The sequence below is a fragment of the Pelmatolapia mariae genome, linkage group LG16_19, assembly GCF_036321145.2.
Source record: "Pelmatolapia mariae isolate MD_Pm_ZW linkage group LG16_19, Pm_UMD_F_2, whole genome shotgun sequence".
NCBI classification, from domain to species: domain Eukaryota; kingdom Metazoa; phylum Chordata; class Actinopteri; order Cichliformes; family Cichlidae; genus Pelmatolapia; species Pelmatolapia mariae.
This window is the reverse complement of record NC_086241.1, coordinates 3,720,421-3,742,993: the sequence shown is the minus strand read 5'-3', so window position 1 is coordinate 3,742,993 and position 22,573 is coordinate 3,720,421. Positions and strand designations below refer to the sequence as shown.

General features: G+C 40.3%; 1 protein-coding gene across 3 annotated transcripts in view; it reads left to right on the top strand.

Moving 5' to 3' along the window:
- Positions 1–22,573, top strand: part of hdac4 (histone deacetylase 4) — a 117,852-nt gene that overhangs the window by 30,224 nt on the left and 65,055 nt on the right. For 2 of the 3 annotated variants that reach the window (XM_063497490.1, XM_063497492.1), the window contains exon 3: positions 16,651–16,713. The exons of the other annotated variant lie outside the window; for it this stretch is intronic. In XM_063497490.1, coding sequence (XP_063353560.1) covers positions 16,651–16,713 — 63 coding nt within the window. The remainder of the gene's footprint in view (positions 1–16,650; positions 16,714–22,573) is intronic. 3 annotated transcript variants of the gene reach the window in all.

The window sequence follows — 22,573 nt, the reverse complement described above, 5'->3', positions numbered from 1 at the left end:
TGTGTTTTTCTGACAGTTAATGCCGTGTTTTGTTAAGTGGAGGGTTAGCAGGAGTTCAGACTCAGATGCACAATCACTCACTGTAACCTGCTACATTAATAGACTTTGTATCATAGAGCTCCCTGGATAAAGGATATTCAATGTTGAGTCCAGATGATTGGAGTCAATGTCCCACATACATGTCTTCATGTCCTCCACGTGATCTCTAGAAGAAGCCAGGACTGTAATAAAACTATTACAGTTAAACAAGCTGTGAAGAAAGATTTGTAATAAAAATGAAAACTAACTGAAATTATTTTGTGAACTTGGAAAACTAAAGTATTTTAGTATTTGTTAGTTTGGTAAAAATGTTAATTCAGTTTGCCTGATGAGGTATTGATGGACAAATTTATTCAGACTTTGGGTCAACTGATTTCAAAAAGTTCACTGTTTTTATTCTAATACTTGCACTTCATTTCCTCACAATAAGTCCAATTTATTTTGTTTTCAGGAATAGGGTAAAGTATCAGGGAATCTAATCTGGCAAACATGGAAAGAATGAGATTAAAGATTTTGGTGATGTGGCTAAGAAAAGCTCTTGGGTTTTCAAACTGCTGTATGTTCGCGCACAATAACAAGTGCTGCAGTTCAATTCATTATCACCAAATGTTCTCCCTTAAATACCTCAGGACATCATACTAGAACTGTGCTGACGGCATGGTTTCATGGGGAACTGTTGTTAGAAATGCACCTGGCTGCATGCGCCTTACCTAATGGTCCACTTGGAGCTTGGACACTTGGACTCTTAAACTGTTGATCGGTGTTTTGTGAAGCTAGGGAATCAGGTTAGTTTGACATGGAAATTAATGTTTGGGCTCTGTGCATGGCAGAAAACGCAGTGTTCAGAATGGCACTTACAGTGAACGTCTCATAAATATCAACTCCATTTAAAAAAAACAAAAAATGAAAAAAACAAAATCCACAAGTGGAGATCAGCCAAATTTAAATCAGCTGTGTTTTTTGATTTTTAAAAGCAGAGCGAAAGGATTTTATGATTGCAGGCAGTCCAGAATGAATTTACATAATTATTGTTGGATGAATGGACTGTAAATTTTCCCTAAAGAGGACTTTAAGCAGAATCAAAAATCTAAACCATCTCACAGGCTGGGGCCAAATGAACACTTCGCATGGACTTTATATAAGAGTGTTTGAACACACCAGTCCAGTATTTATTGGTTCTCATGTCTTTGAAGTCTACAGATTTTTTGCACTCTGCTTGAAATATCTGAACTTTTTGGCTTTGTTAAGATATACTTATTTAGCAATCGCCAACATACACAATAACAGTGCATTAGCACAGGAGAGCCAAATACTTGAACTGGGGTTACCTTGCTCATCTCTGCTTGCTATTCAAACAAGCAGAGAAACCCCACCCTTCCCCCTAAACCTCTCTAGCACCCAAGTCCAGGAGATTTGCCAAAAGCAGCCTAACACTAAACATTCACAGCACCGGGGAAGAGAAAGCAAACTCTGGGAAGGTACAGGATTGACGTCAGAGAGAGCCACATGTAAGAAATTCCTTCCTAATTACTGGGAATGCACAGGCTTTTTGTATAAAAATGTTCCAGTTCATATTCATGTTTTAAAACTTGTCTCTTTGTTTTGTCTTTTCGGTGTTGTGTTAGTTCTCTCTGGTAGTATACATTAGCCAGCTCTAAAAATGAACTACCTCCTTATTGATTCCCCCTTTATTTTTTTTTTCCCTGCACTATGGTTCCACTTAATTATTCTCTCCTTCAAACTGCTTTATTTCTTCTGCTCCTCTTCCTTCCTTCCTTACTGGTGTTGCAGCGAGTCCTCTTTTCAGGAATGTACTGAAAAGTTATTGAGTGTGTTTCATGCTCATGTTCCCATAATTGCATGAAACTAGACTCAGACAATTAGGCTAATGTTGTAGTGTTGTTGCTTACTTTTACCTATAAAGTCTTTGTACAGTAATGCAGCGGTCCACAACCCCCGGGCCTCGGACCGGTACTGGTCCGTGAGTCGTTTGGTACCGGTCCGCGAGAGTTGAGGCTCAGGTGTGAAATGTATGGTTTTCAGGGTTTTTATCGGTTTTCAGCGTTATTTTTTTATCGTTTTTATCGTTAACTCGGTTTTCCTGGGTCTTTTCACGTGTGTTATGAATAAATCTTCTTTTTTTCGGTACCGGTACTAGTTTTATTTTGTTGTATTTATCCGCGACACCTTAAAGGCCGGTCCGTGAAAATATTGTCGGGCATAAAAAGGTTGGGGACTGCTGCAGTAATGGATATAATCAGTGTCACAAATGTCATTGTGAGAACATGAATTAAGAAAAGTATTAACTATTAATTGCGTTCCCAGTTTCAGAAAATGTATGAAACTTTACTAAACAATCAATGATTTATGCAGCAGGACACTAAGACACAAAAGACCTGTGTGCATCCTGTTTTTACAGGATTACATTGGTTCATTTATAAAGTTTAATTCACTTTAATCTTACTGTAGCTGTAGATCTTTGTCTTCTGTGAAATCACATATTTTTGCTAAAGCCCGACAGAGTCGAGGCAAAAAGTGGAACAAGATGTCTCTAAAATCGATTCCCTTTTCAGGGTCCTTGATAGAGTTATACTATAGTGCTTTAGTTTAAAGAGGAAGGGGATGGGCTGAGTGGCGAGAGTTGATTTAGGAGAAAGGAGTTTGATGGCGAGGTGCGAGTAGGTTTCACACACTCACAGGGAGGATTTGTGCTGAAAATGGAGACGGTAGGAAGCTCGGGGATTTATGGAGGATCGCATATCGACTGGAGGATGACTTTGAAGCTTCTTCTTTCTCCCCCAGGAAGCATTTTATTAGTAGGGGAGAGCTACTGATCAGACACATTTTGGTGGATGATATATGTTGGAGCCAAAATGAATGTTAGTGACTTTCCTTTCCTTACAGGCTCCATATTTGGTTCCAGTTTCGGTGTTTTATCTTAGAACAATTTGTGAAAATGGAAACGATTATTAATTTTCAATAACCAACATCAGCCCAGTAATACAGCAGACTTGTATATTTCTTTGCATCCATTGTGATCATGTGACATCTGTGAGCTGTAGTCTCAGGGCCGCTTAATGATGCTGGCATTTGTTTGGTTCTTACCACTTCACTGACACACACACACACACACACACACACACACACACACACACACACACACACACACACACACACACACACAATTCCTGAAGGATGTGTAGTGTGTCACCCTAACCCCTGACCCTGCCTTATAACCCTATGCTGTTGCCAACAGCACCTGAGGCTATGGGACAGTGGGATCACTCGCTCCGTCCCTGTGTGCTTTACTGCTCTTCCTTTCACTTTCTCACTCCCCTTTCCCTTTTAAAGCCTTTCTTAACTTGTGGTTTTATTGCTTTTATGATGAACGTGTTAAAAGGATTTGTTGGTGGATATGAAAGTTGATAATTTTGTTAATTGTGCTTTAACTTGCCCTCAAATGGAGCTACAACGTAAATGAATTTGAATGATTTTAATCAAATTAAATTTTAAAGTTTTTTTTTTTAACTCTTGTCCTATTTAGCAGATGAACCCCCCCCCCCCCCCCCCCCCCCCCTTTGTTAGCATCTCTTTGGTTCATTCTGGATTGGGTTTCAAATGTTTTGTACAAAGTTTGTGGTTGTTTGATTTATTAAGGCCTAATGACTTAATTAAATTTCACCGTGATTAACAATAAATGATCACATCACCAAGGTTGCTCATCCGACCGAGCCTTCTAGACTCCTTTTTTGCTCATTATATTGTTTTTAGCAGTCATTTTATAATTGAGTTTGACTTGCGCTCATCAACAGTTGAGAGGCATCTGGAGGTCTGATTAATATAGTAATTTACAATATGTGAGAAGCATCAAAGTTCGGATCATTAAACCCAGATGTGAGAATGTTTCTCAGAGGTTATTGGAGACCAAACAAAATCATAAAAGTGAGAGCGTTTTGGGCTTTTAACCATCAGGTGACCAAAAATGTAACAGGAATGAATAATATGGTTTTCCCTAATACTACACTACTATAAAAACTTTATAGGGAAATGACAGACGATGTAGTTTGTGGATCATGTTCAGTCAGAAATGTTATAAACTCACATTTGGAGCATTTCTTCATTAACAAGGATCGTTACGGTGATTTATGCATACTTTTACAAAAAGTGTTTCTTTGACAAAAAAACGTTTTTGGCTGGTGCAAAAATGATCAGATGGGAATCATTTGTAACTTCCACAATACATCCAGATATGATACATCCAGGCACTTAAAGGTTTCTCAACCAGTGGTTGCTAAGGAAACCAGTGGTTGCTAGTGCCAGTGGTTGCTAAGGAAAGGCGTGTATTCTGCGACCGGTTGGCAAGTGGTTGATGGAAGTTGCTGATTATCGCTAGAAGGTGCTGCACCAAAGGCCTCCTTGTGATTTCTTTGGTTGCTAGCAGATTGCAGCAGTTGCCCATAGTTTGTATGGAAGACACTGACTTGCCTTGAAACAGCAGTGAAACTGTGAAGAGTGTGACACAAACTGCAAAGTTGTGCCTTTGAAATGTGTTGGTTCTGCAGTAAGGCAAAACTTTTACTCGAGGTGGACATTCTCCTTTTCTTTTCCAAGTTTCACTGCTACTCAGTGGTTAGTATTTGAGTATCTCTGGAGATTTTTGCTTCAGTGGAAAATTTACGCCATAGCTATGAAATAAGCACAAATACCCTCTGAAACCCTGAGCTCTAACCTGACGTGCACGGCCCCGTAAGTGGAACTACACATCACAACCTGCTGATTGGCCTGTTGAGTACAATTCATTCCTCATGTGCATTTCTGGATACATTTGTGCCACAGTTTTTTAATTTATCACTGAGAGAAAAACAATCATAGCCTCAGTATGATGAATAATAGTCAAAGCATCAATGTAAGGACTCACAAATGTCAGCAAATTCCTGGAGGAAACAGTTGGAATGGACTTGAGGGAATGTGCAAAGAAGTGGAAAAACTTGAGAGATAAATCTGTTTGCCTACATAAAAACTGACCGCAACAAAGAGCAGGCAGTCGGGAAGGAAAGAAGTCCTAGCGTTGATTTGTTTGTCTCGACTGACACTGTACATAAAACACTGCGACATGACCACGCAGTAATTAACACATAATTCACCAGCACAAACATTAATGTTGGCAACAGCGTCAGCCTCTTGTGCTGGTTACGTCGTAGGCTCTACGAAGATTCCCCACAGAGGTCTAAATCAGGCCTAAGGTCTTAGTTTCTAACTGTGAGCTGAGATTGTAATGCTGAGACAAATAAAAATCATTCACAGTCTAATGTGAATGCAGTATCTGTGATACCACATTAGGTAAAAACTGCAGCAGGGTAGAATTTTGGCTGTCCAGATGTCCTGGATGTTTCCAGGTTCAGTAGCTTGCGGGTTATTATAGGCCTAAAAATGTAAATGATGATACAGGATAGGGGGAAAAAATCACCTCCAGCTTTTTAACCAGCGTTAAACATTGGGTGTCTTTTAAGTTTACCTATTAACATAATGTAAAGAGAATCAGGGGCATGCTATTGACTTTCACTATATCTACATATGTAAACACACAGCCTATAGAGAGACTAATAACAGGTCTCAGCAGCATACACACAAAATCAACAGGAGTCAACATGACTTTACATGCTGAGAATCACACCCATATTCCCGGCATCAACACACACAGTGAATACAGTTCTTGTAAAAACAAACTCTGATACACAAAAGGTGCAATTAACTCCAGTGGTTTACAGCCTGGTGGTGTAGCTAGCTTGTCATGACGGGTCTCTGTTCGTCTCACTCTTTTGTCTTCATCATGGTGGCTTCAGTCCTGCATTTTAAACTGGTGGTGCCTGCATTCAACGTAGGAGAACTTATCAAGCCTCTATTGTCCTTACCGTAAGAAAAAGTCATTTGTCCCTTTCACAATAGAATGGTATGACAAATGAGTTGAGGTTAGAGGGTAAACATGGTACTGTGTAGAGTTCTGATGAAACCTTGGGATTTCTCTCAGTGTTACATCCTTTGAATTTCCCGCGCTTAGTCCTTTGTGGCTCTCAAGGCTAATAAAGCACAAACGTGTTTTGAAATCAAGTGGAATAGCCACAAAGCTGGTTATAACATATCAGCGAGGTACGGCAGATACCGCGGTTAAAACAGTTTACCTTCTTTCTTGTTGGCGCAGCTTGGAGCACACATGGTAATGACGCAATATCTCTAAAATTAGAAATATCCTGTCCCAGAGTGATGCTGAAAAACTAGTTCACGGATTTATTACTTCTTGGCTGGACTACTGTAATTCATTATTATCAGAATGTCCTAAAAACTCTCTGCAAAACTTTCAGCTGATCCAAAATGCTGCAGCAAGAGTCCTGACAGGGACTAGAAAGAGGGAGCAGATTTCTCCTGTTTTGGCTTCCCTTCATTGGCTTCCTGTTAAATCCAGAATTGAATTCAAAATTCTGCTCCTCACATACAAGGTCTTGAATAATCAGGCCCCATATTATCTTAATATAGTACCATATCACCCTATTAGAGCACTTCGCTCTCACACTGCAGGCTTACTTGTTGTTCTTAGAGTATTTAAAAGTAGAATGGGAGGCAGAGCCTTCAGTTTTCAGGCCCCTCTTCTGTGGAACCAGCTTCCAGTTTGGATTCAGGAGACAGACACTATCTCTACTTTTAAGATGAGGCTTCAAACTTTCCTTTTTGCTAAAGCATATAGTTAGGGCTGGACCAGGTGACCCTGAATCCTCCCTTAGTTATGCTGCAATAGACGTAGGCTGCTGGGGGATTCCCATGATGCACTGAGGTTTTCTTTTTCAGTCACCTTTCTCACTCACTATGTGTTAATAGACCTCTCTGCATTGAATCATACTTGGTTTTTAATCTCTGGTTCTCTTCAACAGCGTCTTTTGTCTCGTCTTCCTCTCCTTACTGGTCGAGGCAGATGGCCGCCCCTTGTTGTAGGGTCTACGTTACAATATAAAGAGCCTTGAGGTCACTGTTGTTGTGATTTGGCGCAGTATAAATAAAATGGAATTGAAGTGAATGATATAGCCTCCCTGATGATAGCACACTATAACAGCAGTATATATATTTTCATTTTCAATGTTTACATTTTTTTAGTTAAAGTGGATATCTTATACGTTTCCTTATTTCTATATTTTCTGTCACACAGAGGAGGATAAAATTATTTCAAGAATTATCTTCAAGTTTACACACAGTATAAATATTTCAGCAGAGGTTTGAGCTGTCACTGTTAAAGCATATGACCAAAACAGAAAAAAGAAATGTTGATGTTCACAAAGCAGGAGGTGAATATACAAAGTTATCACAGAGCTTCCAAAGTGGATAGAACTAGACTGAGGAGTATTATCTGGAAATTCAAAGAGAGCCATTCAGCACAGAACAAGTCTGAAGGAGGAAGCAAAGATTTCAAAGATTTTCAAAGATCGACTCTGCTAGACATGTTTAAAGACCCCACAAGGACTCCTAAGACACTCGGGAAACACTTAGCCAAGTTGTAAATTGTAGAAATTTTAGACTCAAAGAAGACAATCACATCAGAATCAAAATCCTGCACGGGGACAGACTGTGAGGCCGCAGACCAAGACAAGCTAAAAGTCTGGCACGGTGGTGGGAGTGTTATGTGTCTGCAACTGGGAATCTCAGCAAGGCCGAAGAAATCATAAAGAAAGGAAGACGTGAAGATTCAGAAAGAAAAACTCAAGTAGTCGAGTTTTTCACAGATACAGCGAAACTGTATCTGTGTTCTCGCTTTGTCCTCAAACACCACAACAACCCAAAACGTGCGGCATTCCTGGTGAAGAACAACCTCCAGGAGACCAAAGTACTGACAGGCCTGCACAGAGCGCTGAAGACCAAGGCCAGAAGACCATTAAATCCTGAGAGGTTTGCCAAAGATCGATGGGTTGGGGTTGCTCAGGAGACGGGGGTGAGTCGCTCACACCGGCTATTGTCCTGCAGAATGGATGCATAACAGATTAAATTCAGATGGGCTAATCAGTTTAGTTTAGTGTGAAATAATTTAGCGTCTGTGTGCAAAGTAAATTAATGTAAGAATGTTTAAAATTATCATTCATATTAAATATGAATAAGCACTCTGGGGAAAAATCTGTCAGAAACAATCTTGGGGTCTGTATGATGTCAGCGGGAGAGGAAAGTCTTAATAAGGTAAGCTCGGGCGCAGCTCGGACTGCAAAGCTCACAGAAGCCCCACCTAGTTTAGATCTTCTGCTCGTGAGGAGCAGCAAACCAGCAAAACAACACTTAAAGGAAGGAGCTGAAATAGTTTGTTTCAGATAGTGAATGGACTGAGCACAGTATAATGCAGAATATAAGATGAATTCAGACTCTTTGAAGTGTAACTGCTTTAATGAAAGAAAAAACATGTATTAACACTTTTTTATGTGTCTGTGGGACTGTATTAACTTCTTTTTACTTAAAATTCAGCAGAAATGATCTATTTTGTTGGAGTCCACACTCTTTCCTCCACATCTGTATATTTTACAATCTTTATGAACTAATGTGGACTCTGCCGAGTGACGTGCACATGTTGTAATGCTCTTACAAACACAAAGGTCCTTCTCTCTTCCCAGTGACCCCTTCAATCCTGGACAATGTCACTCGCTCTTTTTTTAAATTCCTCTTTCAGGCCTTTCTAGAACATGCGCACACAGCGCCAGTCTTGCATGTCATGGGAATCTGCTGTCTCTCAGTGGACTTACTTCATGTTGCCTGCATGCTGCCAGCCCACATGGACTCTGTTTGTGGATAGTTGGTGTGTGTGTGAGTGAGACACAGTAAGAGTGGTAGATTGGACCAGACCGTTTGACCTAAAATCCGAATTGTTACTTTTTTAGCTACAAATATCCTGTCGAGGATATCTGGATGCTCACATGTGCTCCTGGTTAAATGTGTACGCAGCCCTTGTTTCACTGAGCACTGAGTCTTTGTGATGAGTTGCACCTAAAACTCAATGAGAAACATGGGCCCGAGCGTCACCGATGCTCTTTGTCATTGTTGATGGCACAAAAACATGTGTAGTAATTAACCTCTTTTCCAGGCAGCATCTTTACAGAAAAGCAGGCCTCACACACATACACAGATCACTTCTTTCTGTGTGTTTTCAGCTGTGTCGCTGCTGCATTTTACCACAAATCTGTTTTCCTGTTAATGAATTTGAGAAGCTGGCTTTGTTTCTGTGGGGGTTTTAAGGCAGTTGACAGCTTGACAGTTGCAATGAAAATAGGAGTATATAGTACATCATATTGAAACTATATAAGTGTTTTTTTTAATATTAGGACAAGCGTTTGGCTGTTCCTCTGTGCAAAAATTGCTTCTTAATTAAGGCAGCCTATTTGGACAAAACAATGATGAAAATAAGCTTTTTTAACTATTTATTGTATATAAATATCAGAAGCTCTGTTATTCTCCTGTTTAACAAGTAAATATACTTTGGCCTTAGAAACTAGTATTTAAGTCTTAACTTGATTGTAGTACATACACATAAATGCATATTGTGTGTACTATAAATACCTAAATTCTGTTGTTTAATAGCAGCCAAGCCACACAAATGTATGTGTACACAAACAGTACACACATGTGAGCGCAGTCAGACAAATGTAAAAAGCCTCAGCAGTAAAAATAAAGTCAAAGGCTGTGGTTTGTCTCGTAGGTTTAAAATGCCCAGAGGAAGGGCTGAGTAGTTGGTAAACATGGCCACAACACCAACAAGTGGTTTGCAGCATTGCAGTGGTGAGAAGTTTTTCATGGGTTTAGCCTGCACATAGATGGATTCAACAGGCAATACAAGGATTTGCTGTTCTGTGCATTGCTAATTGTTAAAGCATGAATGAATAATGTAGAAGTCAGTCTCTAGAAAGTTCCAGTAGGTTTGTTGATTAGAATATGTCATAGGGGCACCATCTCTGAGTTAGCTGAAACTCTATCAGACATCCTCTCTAATTTATCTGTTATTATATACAAAAGTCTGTATCAACGTGAGTGATTAATCTGTCCGACTTTAATTTATAGACTGTGATTGTTGGAACTGTTGAACTTTTATTAGAATACGATATATTTGTACACAATTTTTCTCTTTGTCTTAGTTGATATAGTCTTCAGTGGTAATAATATCTTATTGAGGCAAAACATTGGCAGAAACAGAGTCAGGGAGAGACGCCCATCTACTGCGACCGTTTGGTGGTGATGGGATGGAGACGGGACAAAAGACACGTGGTGGAAGAGAGCCAGATATTAATAATAACTGATGATTGAATAAAGAGAGGTGTATGAACACGTAGTGAGTGAAGACGAAACACCCAGTGCATCATGGGAATCCCCCGGCAGTCTACACCTATTACAGCATAACTAAGGGAGGATTCAGGGTCACCTGGTCCAGCCCTAACTATATGCTTTAGCAAAAAGGAAAGTTTGAAGCCTAATCTTAAAAGTAGAGATAGTGTCTGTCTCCTGAATCCAAACTGGAAGCTGGTTCCACAGAAGAGGGGCCTGAAAACTGAAGGCTCTGCCTCCCATTCTACTTTTAAATACTCTAGGAACAACAAGTAAGCCTGCAGTGTGAGAGCGAAGTGCTCTAATGGAAGATATGGTACTATATTAAGATAATATGGGGTCTGATTATTCAAGACCCTGTATGTGAGGAGTAGGATTTTTTTCCACACAGAAATGGCTGATTCTACAGCTGGTGACTTCTTGTTAAGCTCAGGAGTCATGTTGGTTTGACCTGTCCTGTGACTCTTTAATTATACAGGTCATTTTAGACAGTATGAGCAAACGACGGATGTCAAGGAAAGGGGAAAAAAGAAGCTTCCTTACCAAATACAGAAACTGCAAGTTTCCATGGAAAGTCATTTTTTCAGTCACATGATTGAGATCTCATTTTGGATTGAGTCTCCTCATATGTTGGCTTCCCAGCAGATTATCTTGCGGTTTAGAGTGGCGATGACAGGTTGGCGTTGCTGGCACCCTCTCGGACTGGCTCGGAGTTTGGTTGTAGCAGAAGGGCAGTTTTGGTGGAGCCTCGGCAGACAGAATGGCATAGTTGGCAGAGTAGAGGGTGGCAGGGCTCAGAATACACCAGACTGAGTTGTAGTGGACTAGACAGGTTGGCGTGTATGGTAATGGTGCAGAGAAGCGGCCCTGAACAAGGCGGTTTTGGCACCTTCGGTCTAGCGGGAGGAAAGGTGTGTGCGAGCTGGGTGTCTAAATGTCATCACATTGTCTTATGTGTTCTTATGAATGTTCATGTATTCTTTGTGCGTCTCTTATTACGCTGTGGAAGGGCTCTCCCCTTAGCTTAGTACACCGGGTGTGTATCCACTGAACCAGGCACTCCTGCTTCCTGTTGGCCTCGGAGCCAACTTGTCGTTCTGCCAGCCATCGGTAACTTGGCACTCCTCCTCTTCCTTTTCCATGTGGCGATCACGTATGTCTGTCCACAAGGAAGGCTGTTAGGCTTTTACAAAAGGAATATGACATAAGGAAAGAGAGCAAATCATTTTCCTGCCTGAGCTTACGGGCACACATGTATTTTTTTAAATTTTATGTCAGATTTATTTTTACATACCGTATGCACTCTGTATTCCTACTTGTCTCTGAGGAGTATGGTCAGTCTTTGCTAGGAGGTATGCATATGGCAAAGGTCACAGGTCAGCACATTATAATAGCCATTTCGTACACATAACACATGTAACTTCTGCACAGCATTAACACCCCGCAGGACATTACTTACTTTAATAACACTTTGTGCATTATGCTGCACAACAAGCACATCCTCTAAATACTGATGATGTAAAATGTGTCATAACAAAATAAATAATTAAGCCATTTCGAGTGCTCCTCTTCCCATTTGTTCAGCAGCTGAGCCAGAGCTCAGACCACAGAATGAGCTGTGAGTGGTGGTGAACCTCTTTACCTCATCTCTCTTGAACTTTAGCTCTTTTCAAAACCGTAAATGCAGATAATAGTTGTACTGTAGAGAGGACAACTGTTCAATAAAACTCTGACACACCTGATGCGTTATTTGGACAGTATGGATAAGTGCCCTCCTTAAAATGAATTAAAGGGCTTTGCAGGCAATTTTGCAGGTAACACGTGGTGTCTTCTCCAATGGACTCGATATAGGTACTCGATTGATTAATGCTGGCCTTAGGAGAAAGTAAATCAGGAGCAAAGTAGGACATATTGGACCTGGTTAGCTAGAACACTGGCTTTCCAATTTTTGTGTCTAAGGGACATGAGAGGTCAAGACAGAATTTGAAAGCATATCTATAATACATTGTCAGATGAAGGTGCTCTTGAATGTGCGTATGCAGCATCTATCTAACATGACACCTAAAACATAGTTCTGTGTGCTTTGCTCGGCACATAAAATTAATCTCTTTTATCTTCTTGCTACCAATCAGTGCGTTAATGTAATGTAATGTTATGCAGGGCTAATAATCATGTATGCTTGATACAAAAGGAAAAACTGGACTTGCTAATGGCCTTTTAAACAATGAAAGCTATAACCCGATATAATGGTGATTCAGTCAGATTGCCGAGTTAAGATCTGAGGTTTATTGTCAGTCTGTTTGTTGATTATTTTGATTTACTGATAATTTCCTGATAACAGGAAATGCCCTCAAGTAGCCTGTTTTGTCATACCAACAATCCAACCTCAATTCATCGGTTGAGTTTATCCCCACATCTGTAATCCTGTAACTTGTCGATATGTTTTTATTTAATTTTTTTTAATCATAATTGTAAGAAAATTAAACTTTGGCAACATCATTGCTGTCACACATTTCCCCAGAAACACTAGGTGTTTATCCTGTGCTTCGTGGATGTGCCTGTTCTAAGAAAATGAACAATATAATTTAACACGCAAAACCTAAATAAGAATGTTAAGAATGGGAGATGACTCAAATGAAGATTTAATTACTGCTTTTTTTTTGTTCCAACCCATAATCTCATTAACAATACTAACCTTCCTCAAGTGTTCCTATGTCATGTTTACTTTGGGCTTTTATCAATTTCTGCACAACTATGTCATTTGTTGTTCTGGGACTGTTTATGTGCTGGAAAATGCATTAACAACAAGCACTGTGACCGCTTGTTGAGCCGAGATATTCAGGCTATTTAGGGGTAGTGCCATGAGTATTGCAAACACTAGGTTTAAAACAACACGTTCTCTCTTTCTGCCTATTTGTTTGTTCTGGTTCCCATGGAGACCTTCTCTCATCACTACGTGTTATGGCAGAAAGCTCTTGACCCGTCTTCCTGCTCAGGCGTTAAGAGGTCACACTGGTCATAGTCGACAACCCAATGAAGCTGGTTGGTTTCCGCGAAACACATTTCCTCTGCACATGCAGATAATTACACACATTTCTGAGCCTTATATTTGTCTTCCTTTTTAAGTCACTCCCTCCAGTCACACATAAAAATCTACTCCTGTAAAACTGCTCTGACCAAGACACAATAAAAACTGAAGGTAAACAGCATTTGTGTTGCTGATCATTGTGGCAGATAAAGAGTCATAAAATCTTGCAGCATAGATTTCCCCCCATTACGACACACTATACAAGGTAAAAGTAGACCTTAACTGTCATGCACAGTGCCCACTTTGTCTGCCGATCTTAAAGCACCACCCCATGTCTTCTTTTTCAGGCTAAAATCAGGCTGTTATACATATCTCTGCATATATTAAAGAGAAAGTCCATACAAAGAGTTTCCATGAGGCCAAAGGCAAAGAGGTTAAAATGAGGTGATGGAATTTGGTGTAACAGAGGGAAGATGTATAACAGTCACTCACACGTTCAAATCTTCCTTTGTGTGTGTTTAAGTGTGGCCTGTCTCTTGCCCATCAAGCTCTGGTGTCATCTTTCTGCCATCTGCCACTGCCATCCTACTGACATGCACGCACAAGCACACACACACACACACACACACACACACACACACACGTGTGCGCGCACAGCTTTCTTATAATACTCTGTCTATTCAAAGCTTCTCTTCTCTTTAGTTTTGTATCTTTGCTTTTTCAGTATGTTCTGTTAAACACACAAAGGAAGCAGGCGTTGCCCAGGAATTCAAGAAATGCATTTACTGTGTTTGTATGTGCGATATGAATATTTAATTCAGCCCTTCCCTTCATCATGTATTAGTCATAGGACAGTCTGCTTGGGCTCAAAATAGTGCCTAGCAACCCAGAAAAACAAAATCCATAGTAGTTGTGGGTATGTCATGTACTGCTGCTCGATCATGTGGCCACAGCACATGGTCTCCTTTCACATTTTCCTTTTCTTCCACACTTTCTCTTTTCTTTCCGCATGTCTGTCTCCAATGATTCAAGAAAACGATGAACATTTTTTTGATATTGTGATTTCCATCCACACTTACTATTTGCTTTTCAAATTTGCTAAGCATTGTCGATTTTATATCGTGTGTCAGTTTTCGGCGTTTTTTGCTCGTCTGGCACACATTTTTAACTCTGACAGCCTGCTGTGTTTGTGCTCGCACCCACTGATTATAGACAAAGTTAGACATTTACTACATTCTAAGAGTTTGCTTCCCAAAAGTGGTGATAATTGCAGGATTACTGACCCCACCATGCATACCAGCTGCCAGTCTTAAAGATAAACTAATGTAGGCTGAACGAAGCTGAGTAGAAATATGGCAGCAAGCTTGTATTCAGCACAAGAGCTTGAATTCAAGACCACAGAGCACCAGAGTGACAGTTTGTAAAAGCAAGCAAAAACTGTTTGCCGTTTGACGGTGTCGCCCAAAAGCTGAAATTTCTTCATTGAGGTAACCTTGGAAACGCTCTAAAATGTATATTAGCTGCCTTCTTAAAATTCAGTCCAGCAGGCTAATTATAACTCTGTGTGTCCTGTACAGTCAGTAAGTGTTGGTGATCACATCCCTGTACTGAACTCATATAACTTAGTCATGAAATAAAACATAACACTGTTGTCACTTGATGCCAGTGTGACTGATATTGTGAATCACTTGCTAAACAAGAGTCTTAGGACAAAACAAGGCTGCAGTACACAGAAGAAGAGCTCGAATATCTGTTAATAAATGTTGGAAGGCTGTTATGAATAATGGAAGATTAAATGTGATGTTTGCTTGATATACGTTTATGTTTAACTTGCCTCTAACAACAGTGAACAAAAGGGTATACAATTCACTACATACACTGAAGTGAAAGCTGAGAGTCCGCACTGCTTCACTTTCACTATTTCATTATAAGCCCAGCATACTAGAGCCCCACTCCCACACACTGCAAGGTCTTAGCACCTGATAGTAGGTCAAAGTCTTTGGCCGTATGAGAAAATTTAAAAAAGTGGATAATAAATACAATTTAAAAATATATGTTAGCAGCGGTAAGAATGGGAATACAGGAAAAAACTGTGGTTTTTTTTTTTTTGTTTGTTTTTTTTAAAAAGGGATATGTGTAAAATGTAAATAAACTATATGTAATGTGTGTGCTAAATTATCCAGGCTAAAGAGGGAAAAAAGATATTAAAGCTAAATTATATTAGAGCTACATTAGTGTATATGGTGTGAGTAACTCACACATCTGTGAAGGCACCTTTAATGCTTAATGATTTATATAAAGGTTGTGGAGAAATATACTGACACCCATGAATCTCTTTTCTGGGGAGGATTTTATTATTTCAGCAAGACAATACCAAACCTCATTCTACACCTGATACAGTACAAAAAGAACGTTTCTGGGTGCGAAACTTATGAGCAGCTGAAATTCAGACAAGAGTGGAGGTGGGGGGAAAGCTCTTTAAAAACCAGAAAATCTTCCTTTCAAATCTCAAATGCTTTCATTGTCTCTCATGTGTTTTGAAAGCTGTTGCACAGATCCACTCCTCAGTTTCAGCAGCTGTTGTCTTCCAATTAGTTTCCAATTAAATGTAGAGTTTTGGAAATTACTGAATTCTCTTTTATTACATTTTTTTAAAGGCTAGGCCACAACTGAATCACTTGCTGCTTGTTTTATTATCACATGCAGCTAATAATTACACATGCACTCCATCATACGACAGGGGCCTGGCATGGAGGACATGTGTAATGGACAAGGCTTAAGTCTAGTTCTGGACTTCCAGCTTTCTGTACTACATCAAGCAGTTTGGACTCCTAAAAGAAGCCGGAAACATTGTTAAAATCTGCTGACATATTGATACGTACAGTCATAAGTACAGCAGGCCTTCTTTTGAGCAGATATCTGTAGCAGTGAAGCCAGATTAAGAAAGCCTGAAGACTGATCCATTTAAGAAGAGACTTTGACATTGTGCTTGTGAATGCTTTTAAGTCATCTTCACTACTTTTCTACTCAGATTTCACTAATGCTAATTTCATAAGCATCGCAATATAAATATTAATACTCTCACTAATGAGGGCTTGCAAAGATGACTGAAATTAATCCTACTTAACTTAATCCAGTCCTGCATAATCCATGCAAAACTGAGAATTAATTTTGAATTCTATTTTAAAGTTAATTTTGTTGCCACATTAAAGACCATATTTAGCCCAACTTTTCCTTCTCTCTGACAGGTGGATTAACCAGCACGGAGAAGCCTCTGGAACTTATTAAACCAACGGCACACAACCATTTTGGTAGGGCTTATTTGTCTGTGTAACTGCATGTGTGTGAACTGTATTTGGATTGGTGTTGATGGCTTGGATCAGTCTTGTCATTGTTTGGATTCACTGCACAAATTTTTATTACAGGTTTTTACAGGTTGGTCAGAAATGATACTCGGGTAGTCGATGACATTTAAACCAAGCTCTCAAATGGTAATAAGGGGCCAAAAAGTTTGCAGGGAAAATATCCCCAAAATTCATTACACCACCATCCAAACTGTTGGTACAAGGGAGGCTGGATCCACCTTAGCCTCAGTTTCCTGTTCTTAGTTGACAGGAGAAGCACACGGTGTGGTATGTCTGTGAAGGTTCTCAGTCATCCAGGTCATCGTAGTCTAAGGAGCTTGGAAAGAAAAGCGTCTGGACTTCTTTAAGTTGCTTGAAGACGTTTCACCTCTCATCCAAGAAGCTTCTTCAGTTCTAGGGTCAAATGGTGGAGTCCCAGATTTAAGCCCTGTGGGAGTGTCCCCCCCAGAGGGACAATGGACCCCCTAATGATCCTCTACCTAATCACATGAGCCAAGGTGTGAAAACGGGTGTAGGTCACAGTCAGCCAAGCCCCAGCCCTATCATGTGATTTTCTGAGGTCAGAAGGCCCAGGATATGAGCGGGCGTTAAGGCGTCTGGGAATGGATCTCAAAACTGGATTATAGATGGCAGACAGTGCCGTAAACCACCGCCTCTGTTCAAAGAGGGTCGTTCACAGTGGACATAGATAGCTTCTTCCACTCCTCTTTCAAAACCATCATGATGTGGTGTTCTGCTGCTACAGCCCATCTGCTTCAAGGTTAGACGTTTTGTGTGTTCAGAGATGCTCTTCTGCGTATCTTGGTTGTAACGAGTGGTTATTTGAGTTCCTGTTGCTTTCCTATTAGCTTGAAACAGTCTGGATATCTCCCCTTATCTCAACGGGGCTTTTTCACCCAGAGAACTGCTGCTAACTGGATATTTTCTCTGTGTTGGATCATCGTAGAGATGGTTATGTGGGGAAAATCCCAGCAGATCAGCAGTTTCTGAAACACTCAGACCAGCTTTTCTGGCACCAACAACCATGCCACGTTCAAAGTAAATTAAATCACGTTTCTCCTCTCCGTTCTGTTGCTCTGTTTGAACTTGAGCAGGTCATGTTGACAGTGTGTGCGTGTGCACATGCCCTGAGTTTCTGGCATGTGATTACCTGATTAGATACTTGGATAATGAGCAGTTGAACAGGTTATCCAGTACAATTAATTCAGTGGTGTACATCTTACATGTGTTTACTGAGAGCTGAGCAATTGATCCAGTCTTGTCTTTGGGTCGTGTACACCACAGGTGGTTACAGAACATTAATGCTCAGAGGTGATCAGGTTTCTTTTGCTTGCTAATATGTGGCTTAAGAATGCACCCTGTCAGTGTCTGATTATGAGGGAACTTATCATTTAGGCCCAGCCATGCAATCATTTCCACTAGCTGAAGTTGCGTGTTGTTTTTAGTACATGACAATGTGCTATTCAGTGACAGACTCCGTTTAGAATTCGCTCTGCGTGTGCATTTACGTGAAAGTGCACGTGGCACAAGCAAATTTGGTTGGAACTTCATCTTCTTGTTGACAGGAACGTAGGATGATCGCACCACATAAGCATGTCATCAACCCACAAGCGGTATGTTTGTCCCATGTGGCAGGACGAAATGCTGATGCAGCAGTGATGTCACAGATATGGGTGCCAAGGCTCGGAGCTGTAGTCTGCTAATAGTATGTTTCATTGCCTGCAGTGGTGACCCACGTAATGGCATAAACACACAGACAGACGCATGCACATAGACAATGGTGCAGACGTTTTAGGCATTCGTGATCTTTAGATTGGTATCCATCCTGCAGTACTTTGAGGCGGAAAGCTTACTGGTGCCAAATACAAAGCACGAGAGTGATTGTAAAGGACTAACTTCAGTGACAAGAAGAACCATGGATCCTCCGGATTGTAAGGCCTCTGCTTTGATCTCAACAGCAATGAGTCAGTCCGGGAGACACGAAAACAACTCGACCGACTGCCTACATCCATGTATTTAATAAAACCCAAAACAACAAGTGGCTCTCAGAGGCTTTCAAGTTTCATTTTAGTTTTCAGTATAAAAAAATATGAAAACCCCTACTTTGTGAATGAAATTAAAATAGAATGTTTTTAGAGTTTCTTAGCAAAGCTGTAAATCTAGAAAGTTTTAGTCTTCCATAAAATTTGATGTCTGCTCGAAAGCTTTGGTGTAATTATGTGTTTATTAGAGCTTGGAGCATAATATAATGCATGTACAAAATTATACCCCATTAGACCAACACACTTTATCCCCTCCTTCTCTACTCCTCGGTTAACTTTGGGCTAGATGCCTGCCTTTGTTGAGCTGGTATCTATAATATGGAGAGAAATGAACTTAATGATATTGACATTTACAAGTCTTTAACTGACTCCCTAATGAGAGAGCGAAACAGAAAGAATATGAACGTGTGGGCGAGTGAGCATACTGAAAGGGGAAGTAAATGTGAAACTTCATAATGTACTGCAAGTCTGAGATTTGTAGAAAGTGTTAGAGCTCCACTGTAGCCTGTGTTCTCTGCTAATAGTGACAAGCAGGGATTAACCTCTGACCCCTTTCTCATGTGGTGGATAGGACCAATGGGTGTTAAACCTCTGTTATACACAAAATCGCATCACTGTGTAATGATACATTGACATTCACAAAAATGGAGAAAAGAAACTAACCCTATGTCATATGAAAGAAGTGAAAGTAGTTTCTTAAATGCACTATTTTTTGTGTGTGGTAGCACTCATGTTTGTCACCATATCAACAAAGAAGCAGTTAAAAAATAAATTGTTTGAATTTATTTCAAGGCTTTAGTCACTTCCTCCATACAAATTGCTATAAATTGAAATATCAATAAGACCTCACTGACACAAGCTTAGAGACCAGTAAATGACCACCTAGTAACCTCCAGCTTCTAAGAAAAAATGTGGTTTTCCTGATTGGTTGGCAAGTGGTTGCAAAGAGAATGCTGCACCAAAAAACTGATTGCCTCGGACGCCTGCACTTCCTACAGAAGACGGAAGGCGCCCACGCACTTGCAAACCGAGTCGCAGTAAAACTGAAAAAGGCGTGGCACATACTGGAAAGTGGGCACTTTAAAACTTTTTTTTTTTTTTTTTTTTTTTTTTATAAATGTGCCTTACCTTTCCAAAGGTGAAACTTCAGAAGGTGGAAGATTTCCATTTCTAGTTTGGACCACAGTCTCCTGTTTTACAACTGTTTAGACAAGTTAGTACCTTCCATACAAACTAAAGGTGACTATAGCAAATGGCAATTGCTCATTTCTTTCCTCTTGTGGTGGTTGTCAGGTGGTCTCCAACTGGTCTCTAGGTCTGTGTGACTGGCTCCATAAATTACAGTGTGCATTACACTTTAAATGCTAAGAAGCTATAGACAAAATGTCCACAGTGTATTTAGAGTGGAAAAAAATATTTCTAGGACATTATATTACATTACTTTCTCTTGTGATGCAATTTCAGTTATATTACACCAATTCCCTGTGAGAAAGAGTTTGGCGATGGTAGGAAGGAAGATCTGTTGTCTAACAGGAAGAGACCTGGCAGAACCAGCATCAGGGAGAGGCATCCATCTGCTGGGCCGGTTGGTGGGTGAGATGAAAGGGGAGGCAGCACAGAGAGGACACGGCGCCTCTTTTGACTATTTTTATTGAAATATACAGGTACTCTTAGCAGATTCCATTGATAATTTGACTTGCAGGAGTCACTACTTCATGGCTCTTCATTGGGGTGCTTATCAAGTCAATGAGGTTAAAGTGAAGGGAAGTAGCTGTAAAAAGGATAAACTAAATAAAAAGAAAATCAGAGATCTGATTAACTGAACTGGCACAAAATTGATGTTGAATAGTGACGATAGTACGCACACTAACAACAAAGGGCAGTGAAAAAATACAGAATTCCTGCTTTTTTGCACTTTCAGAGGTTGTTTTTTTTTTTTTCATTAAGACATTAAGACATTTGATGTATCGTAGATAATTTTCTTGCAGAGCATCGAGTATTGCAAAACTGCTGTCATGATACCATCATTGTGGGCAGCACACAGGAATAGTGTTTCATCACAGGTCGCAGCCACCCATACTGTGTATACCACAAAGGATCCGCCATAGATGGAAGATTAACCGGTTCTCTTCAAAGCTAGTACACTTGTATTTCCACAGTTAACTCGCTGGACTGAGATGCTGAATAAATTCACTTGAAAATGTGGAGACTGTTCCAACCCTAAGAATAACTAAATGTTTAAATGCCTGCCAAAAAAGGACAACAGCATTTTATTGGAATAGGTACAGTACAATGGTCTATTAACACATTCATACGATGTGTTAGAATTAATTAAGTGGGTGCCAAGAGCAACAGTAACACTTCCTCTGTGTGTGTGTGTGCGTGTGTGTGTGTGTGTGTGTGTGTGTTTATTTGATGCTGCAAAGTCCATTTCAACACAGACCTTAATGAGATGCTAACAGCATCAGTGAGTGGTGCCGACCTTAAAGCCACAAGTCTGTGACTGTGCATTTTCTTTCTTTCTTTTTAAAGTTTCAGATCAAAATTTGAGTGGGTGTCAATCAGGCGACATGATGAATGCTAGTGGAATTTAAAAATGAGGGAGATAATGAGGAAGACTCTGATAGAAACAGATTTGGGTGCATATTAATCAGGATGACTAAATTGCACCCAGGAGGAGGTACTGTAAGAGGAACAGAAGTCTGCACCTTTCAGAGTCACTTCCACACTTTGGATGTGAATGTAGGTTTGAGCAGCTGCTTCTATCAGTAAATGCACATGTGACATTAGACGAGGATGTGAAAATTACAGGCTAAACAAACATATATTAAATGAGTGTTTTTGTGTGTGTGTGTGTTTGTGTTTGTGCTTAGTTTGGCTTATCTATCCATCCATCCCATCATATAGGCTAAACTGGGCTTTTTTTTTTCCCCCCTCGGTGAGCCAAAACAGCTTTCTCCCACTCTGCACAAATTAGCAGCAGCCCACGCTCCACTCACACATAACTGTCAGAGCACAGACGCTGCAGGGAGCGAGGAGGAGGGAGGGGAAGGTGAGAGAAGTGATGAGGAAGGAGGAGGAGAGAGGAAGACAAATTGAGAGAAGAGGATGGAAAATAGAAGAGTAAAGTGGGAGCAGAAGTGACAGATTATGTAGACCAGAAATGCTTTTGTAGCTCACAGAAGGACTTCGTTATGGCTCCTTTCATCATTGCCTGCCTGGCATGCACCGTCGTAATCGGCAAGAAATTTGACAGCAGTATTTCTTTTTTTCCTTTTCAGTTTTTTAGTCTTAAGGCTTTGTGCAGTGTCCATTTTCCGTCTGCACAGTGCTGATATTAGGGCTGAGCTGAATGAGAGGCTTTGAGCAAGCCTGCTAAGAATGAGGAGCTGTTCACACAGGAAGTGGCAGACCTGTTGGTCAGCTCCTGTTGTCTGGCTGAACTGCTTATCTTATCGTATCTTTATTTAGAGTTGTCAATAATCTATGAGCACTTAAGAACCTGAGAGCAGGTTAGTGGGAGGAGAAGAATAAATGCAATGAAAGGAGATGGTAAGAGGCAGGAGAACCGCAATTTGAGTAGAAGAGAGCCTGGATAAGTAGAAAAAGAGGAATGAGGAAAGGCACATTATGCAAATACCAGCAGCCTCATTACCATTTCAAAACTCTGGAAAGGAAATCAGAAAAAAAGTGGAGAGAAACATTTTTGGACTACACCAAATTCTTTCCCCCTCTGCATCTGCATTTCTCTGCACATGCACAGG